The 6,490-nt window shown below is 37.6% G+C and overlaps 1 protein-coding gene across 6 annotated transcripts in view; it reads left to right on the top strand.

Annotated features, from left to right (window-relative positions):
* Window positions 1-6,490, top strand: part of DPP8 (dipeptidyl peptidase 8) — a 64,199-nt gene that overhangs the window by 49,094 nt on the left and 8,615 nt on the right. For 4 of the 6 annotated variants that reach the window (XM_019647284.1, XM_019647283.1, XM_019647286.1 and 1 more), the window contains 2 exons: window positions 3,695-3,841; window positions 5,018-5,170. The exons of 1 other annotated variant lie outside the window; for it this stretch is intronic. In XM_019647284.1, coding sequence (XP_019502829.1) covers window positions 3,695-3,841; window positions 5,018-5,170 — 300 coding nt within the window. Of the gene's footprint in view, window positions 1-3,694; window positions 3,842-4,221; window positions 4,346-5,017; window positions 5,171-6,490 lie in introns of those variants that run through there. One more of the 6 variants, XM_019647288.1, reaches the window with a different exon arrangement.

Genomic DNA, 6,490 nt, shown 5'->3' with positions numbered 1-6,490 from the left:
GGAAGAGCGCAATGATGGTGCCAACTTGGGCCAGTGAAGCAATGTCCTCCACAACTAGACTGAAGAACAAAAGGATAGCAACTTGTCTGTTCCCCTTCTCCCAATTCCCCAATAAAAATCTTTAAAAAAAAAAGTCTATGCCAAATGAGAAGATACTCAGTATCATCAGTCATTAGGGAAATGCAAATCAAAACCACAGTGAGATACCACTTCATACCCATTAGGATAGCTATTTTTTTTTACAAAAAAAGGAAAATAACAAATGTTGGCAAGGATATGGAGAAATTAGAACTGATGCATTTCTCATGGGGATGTGAAATGGTTCAGTTGCTATGGAAAACAATAAGGCAGTTCTTCAAAAAGTTAAACATAATTGCATTCTGATCTAGCAATTCCATTTCTGGGTGTATACCCAAAAGAATTGAAAGCAGAGACTTTAACAGACACTTGCACACCAGTGTTAATTGTAGCATTTCTCCCAGTAGGCAAAAGGTAGAAGCAATCCAAATGTCCATTGATAGATGAATTGGTAATCAAAATGTGGTATATAATAGAATGTTATGTAGCTTTAAAAGAAGAAATTCTGACACATGCTACAACATAGATGAACCTTGAGGACATTGTGCTAAGTTAAATAAGACAGACACAAAAGGACAAATACATAGAGGTACATAGAATAAGCGAATTCATAGGAACAGAAAGTAGAATAGAAGTTGCCCAGAAATGAGGAAGGAATAGGGAGTTATTGTTTAATAACAGAGTTTCTGTTTGGGATGATGAAATCTGGAAATGAGTAGTGGTAATTGTTGCACAACAGTGTGAATGTACTTAATGCCGCTGAACTGTACTCTTAAAATGTTTGAAATGGTAAATTTTATGTTATGTATATTTTACCATAATAAAAAAGTATTAGCTAATGCAATTAAAACAAAATTGTTTAATTGTCTGGAGTACTTTATGAACACAACTGTACTGTACTTTTTTGCACTTAAAGAAACAATTTCTTTCTCAAAGTATTCTTTAGAAACATTCAAATTTGGTGATGTCATAGGAGAATCTGGTGTTCAGTTTGCAAGATTTCTCCAGGAAACTTTGTATGATAGAATGCCTCTGGCTCTTCAGCCCACTGGGAGATCAGGTCATCCTCTTGTTTGATGACCCCATTTGGGTTAATTATGAAGAGGCTCCTTAATGTAAGGCCAGGTCTTTCTAATGGCACACAATGGCCTTGTGAAATTTGATTATGTCGTTGTAAGTGGTCCAAACCATGTTCTTGGTTGTATATTCAGGTGAAAGTGTCACAGTTCATAACATGAGGTCCATTACTGTGACAACAATGTCTGTAGTTGAACAAAAGTGAAATCCAAGAGTAGCAAATATTTCTCATTAAAATCATTAAGGCTTAGTTCTTTAAACTCTTTATTGGTAACACTTCTATGTTTAAAAATGTTTTTATTTAACAAGCATTTACAGTGCTTTCTATGTGCCAGACACTGTTCTGCAAATGTAAATGCACAAAAGAGCAGGCTAGGTGATAGCAGGACACAGGTTTTGAAGAATTGATTGTGAAACAGACTTTTGACTTCTCAGTGCCCGAGGGCATTATGTTTAAGTAACTTCTTCCAGAACTAGCACACCTCCAGGCTGCAAAGACAGAAACACTGGCTCTGGGAGAAAATGTTTATATCAGGCATTTGAGATCATCTTCTGTGCCTGACAACAGGTAAAGAAGTGAGGTAGTTTTCTTTACATGCCCATATTTGTGTTCTTCTTTGCCTGGTACTTCTTTTTTGAACTCCTTCCCTTCATTTAAAAACAAAATAATAAAACAAAACACCGTTGCCCACCAAACCCCTCCTCCCAGCTGTATTTTTCATTCATTCATTCATTTAGCAAATAGTTAATTGAGTTTCTGTTATGCATTAGGTACTTTTCTAGGTGGTGAGGATACCACAGTGAACAAATCAGACTGATGTGCCACACTGTGGAGCTCAATGAGGAAAACAATAAGTAGACAAAAAAATATATAACTTCAAATAATGAAAGTACTATGAATTATTGGTGGGAAAGAGGATGGCAAAGTGAGTGACTAAAATGGAAGTTCTGATAGGAAGGTCAGGGAAGGTCTCTGAGGGTATAGAGGATAAGAAGGTATGAGCCATGTTAAAGATTGGAAGGAAGAGCATTTCAGACAGCGGGACCAGTCAAGGTCAAGGTCGTAGGGTTAGAATCAACTTGATATAGTTGATAATAAGGTTAGGATATAGTGCGTAAAAGGGAGGAAGTGGTATGAGATGAGGTCAGAGAAATTGCCAAGCGTGAGACAGTGTGGGATCTCAAAGGCAATGGCAAGGAAGGAGTTTAGATCTTATTCTGATCTGAACTCCTTACCATTGGAGGGAACTAAGCTACAAAATCTTATCTGACTTACATTTTTAAAACATCACTGCTACCGTGTGAGCAGACTATAAGATGACAAGAATAGAAACTGGAAGACTAGTTTGACAGTAGTTACAGTGGTATTAACATCCAAAAGTTCAAAAAGAGAAGATTCTCTACACTGCCACCTCCCAGTCTAGCGCAGTAAATGCTCAGTACCTATTTATTGAGTGAAGTTAGTATCAATTCTTATTTAACTCTTGGCTGACTTGGTTTTTCCATTGGTTTCAGCCAGAGAAAACTTCATTCTCATTTTTGCCAGAACTTTGTTTTTGTTGTTTATTATCTATCTTAGTGTCCACCAAACCTTGAACTTCTGTAGTGCTCTGCCCACTAACAAAAGTCCTCTTTTCACTAGATAGTTTATTTCTGGTGAAGCACTAAACACTTAATTTCCTGGTCATTTTGAAGTATAGTTTCTAGGGCGATTAAGTGATATAAGAATTATTCTACCTTTTGTACTGATTTGTGTAACAGAAAAAATGAAGGTGGACGAATCATAGTGTTCCATTAAATTCTAAGTTTTCCCGTTACTGGTCAGAGACAACCCCAGAAGAGATGAGCAGGAAAGAAAAATGATCTGTTTATCTTTGTCTCTGTCATTTGAATCACACAATTCTTCTTCAGGGTAGAAGTAATCATTTTAGTAACTTTCTATGGGGTAGGTTAAATCTCTTGTATGTAGTTAATATCTAGGTTATAGTTGTAAAGTCTAGAGTTGCTCAGTGATTGCCCTGAATTAAGTGTGAAGATAGAAAAGAAGTACCCTCCTACAAAGGCGTGTCTGTAGTTCCCCGTCTTGGGACACGTAAGAATTGGAGGCAGAGAAATATGGACTTGGAGCAGTCTGGGGCCTGCTTGCTCCCTGCAGGCTTTAGATCAACCATCCCACATAGGGAAGAAGAAAAAAAAGCAACGTGAACATGAAAAGATTTAATTTAATTTAAAAACAAACGGGGATGGTGAAGAGTGGCTAATCAGTGGACATAAAATCTCAATTATGCAAGATGAATAAGCTCTAGAGAGCTTCTGCACAGCATTGTCCTACATTTAACGATACTGTCGTATACACTTAAAACTTTGTTAAGAGGGTAGATCTCATGTTAAATGTTCTTGCCACAAGAAAATAAAATGTCATTTTAAAGGCAATATAATATAAAACATTTAAGCTTTGTACTTTTCGCAGTGTCCTGCCTCTCATGTTTTTGTATGCTACCATATAATAAATTTCACTGAAGTTGTATTTCTTCCTCAGGTGCAGTTGGTGAATAATCGGTTTAAAGGAGTCAAGTATTTCCGTTTGAATACTCTAGCTTCTCTGGGTTATGTGGTTGTAGTGATAGACAACAGGGGATCCTGTCACCGAGGGCTGAAATTTGAAGGCGCCTTTAAATATAAAATGGTGTGTGAACATACAAACGTTTTTCTTTTAAAGACATTTTTTGGTGCATTATTTGATGTGAAATCCCAGAGACAGAGTTGGGGGAAGGAGTTGAGAGAGAGTTAGAGTTTGGGGGTGAGCGGGAAGATGCAACTTGATATTCATTAGTCTAACTCATGTCTACCTGTATGTAACTTTGGAGAGCTGAGCTAGAACCACTTTTACATAGAAATACCCTCTCTTTCTATTTGTGTGTCCAGGTTAGCCATAAGGCAGCACCATTTAGCTTTCAGCATCCTGTACACTATTGAGAGGAATACTTGAAATTTGTTCTGTCCTCTGTGAAGAGAGAAACTAACTGGTTAGTGCCTTCCTTGTGACAAGCCTCTTTCTCTCTACAGGAAGCTTTAAATGCTACCTTTTAGAGATGCCCCATGTCCTTTCTGCTGCTTTGGGAAAAGATGAGAATCCGATGTTCCTTTTGCACAGTAAGGCAGTTACTGCATTTGCCAGTGTATTGGACATGCTGAGTAAGACATGGGGATTTTCTCCCACAGCCAGTTCTTTGACCTTATGTTGTATTCTCATGTAAGTTTTTTTGTTTTTATTTTTGTTTTTGGTTCAGTGAAGTGAGATTGTGTGCACTGGCAGGCCTAGTAATACAGACAGGGTGGTGGTGGTAGGAATTAGGACTTAATAGGACCTTAAATAAATAGTATGTTTAGTTCCTAGAGGTAGATCATGGGGAAATAGGAGGATAAGGCCTCAAGAGTGATTCCTTCTACTTTACTGTATTACGTTTTAAAAAGAAGTAAAATTAGCCATGTAAGGGCTAATTTTTTTGTCTTTGGGTATGGGAAGGCTTGTTACAAGGAAGATGCTGACCTCTTAGCAGACAACAGAACAAATAAATGGAAATGGGAAATACCCATATGACAAGGGACAGTTTGAGTTGCAGTAGAAAAGAACTTCATGACTAAGGGATAACTAACTCTAGGGCAGGCTAGCAACAAAGGCCCCTATCTCCAAATAGAGTTAAAAAAATGTTTTTCAGGCAACAGAATCTTAATTGATAATGAATTCTAAACTAAAAAACTACAGATACTTTTAGTAAAAACATTTATTAGCTTTAAAAGCATTCTTATAATGAGACTTTCATTCATCAGAATCTGTGAAATTTTCTCCCTTTTTTCACAGGGTCAAATAGAAATTGATGACCAGGTGGAAGGACTCCAGTATCTAGCTTCTCGATACGATTTCATTGACTTAGATCGTGTGGGTATCCATGGCTGGTCCTATGGAGGGTACCTCTCCCTGATGGCATTAATGCAGAGGTCAGATATCTTCAGGGTATGTGAATTCCTATGATACTTCTTTTTGTAGTAAGGGTAGAATTTTCTATAAATGGAGGATGTAAGAAAATGCTGCTATTCTGAAGGTTTACAGAGTTGGCAGTATTATGGAATGTTAGGGTTTGTGTGTTTAATAGCTATGTGAGATAATAGATATATCTATCAACTTGTGATCTCCATGTAAGATATATTTACATATCTATAAAAAAAATTTGTCAACTTGATCATTTATTGGTTATTTGTAGACATATGCTAAAATTATGGAAGCTACTCATGATTAGTAAAACACACAAACATACATATTGGATTGTAGTTACTTGTCTAATTGTTGGACTGCAAGTTCTGAGGGCAGGGACCTGTCTGCCCTGTATGTCACTATGTCCTCAGCAGCCAAGCACAATGCTTGGCACATAATAGGTCCAAAGTAAATCTGTATTAAATGAATAAATTATTAAATATGTAAACTATGGTTATAATTCTATAAACAACTTCTTAGAAAAATGTGCTAGAAGAAAATACATAAAGATGCTAACAGTTGCCAAGGGAGTAGGAATTATGAGTGGTTTTTTTTTTTAGAGATTTTTATTGGGGAATTGGGGGATGGAAACAGTGCTGGGGAATTGGGGGAAGGGGAACAGACAAGTCGCTGTCCTTTTGTTCTTCAGTCTAGTTGTGGAGGACGTTGCTTCACTGGCCCAAGTTGGCACCATCACTGCGCTCTTCCCAGGCGAGGCAGATCAGTCGCCGGCTTCTGGACAGCCGCTCACTGCGGCTGTTGGCCACTCATGCTGGCTGCTGGCTACACACGGTAGCCCGTGGCAACCCACTGCAGCCTACGCCGTCGCAGGCAACTCATGGCAGCCCAGCTCCAGGTTGAGCTGTTGTTCAGCGTCTTAGCTGTAGAGGGCAGTGTCACTGGCCCTCATATATGGGATCCGAACCAGGGCCCTCTGGCATCCCAAGCCAGCTCTTAACCAGCACGCCACTTGGCCGGCCCTTATGAGTAGTAGTTTTGTTCTTTATATTTCAATAACATGATTTTGTTTTACAGTGAAAAATAAATTTTATATTTAAGAATAAAAATGATAGGGTTTTGTTCTTTCATGTATATTCAGATAATCTATTTATAATAACCATAAAATGAACTCTGAAAACTGCCATAATTTTCTCAGGCTTCCAGCTATCAAGAAAGTAATAACAATATTTAAATATAAAACTGTATGTGGGAGCCTTAAAATGAGGCAAATGTTTTGTGCTTAAATTAAATATTTCATTCATTGTTTTAAATTCTGTACTGCCAACAGAAGTTAAAAAAAAA

This window comes from Hipposideros armiger, unplaced genomic scaffold (genome assembly GCF_001890085.2).
Source record: "Hipposideros armiger isolate ML-2016 unplaced genomic scaffold, ASM189008v1 scaffold_110, whole genome shotgun sequence".
Taxonomy (NCBI): domain Eukaryota; kingdom Metazoa; phylum Chordata; class Mammalia; order Chiroptera; family Hipposideridae; genus Hipposideros; species Hipposideros armiger.
The sequence above is the reverse complement of the archived record's forward strand: the minus strand, read 5'-3'. Positions and strand labels throughout refer to the sequence as shown.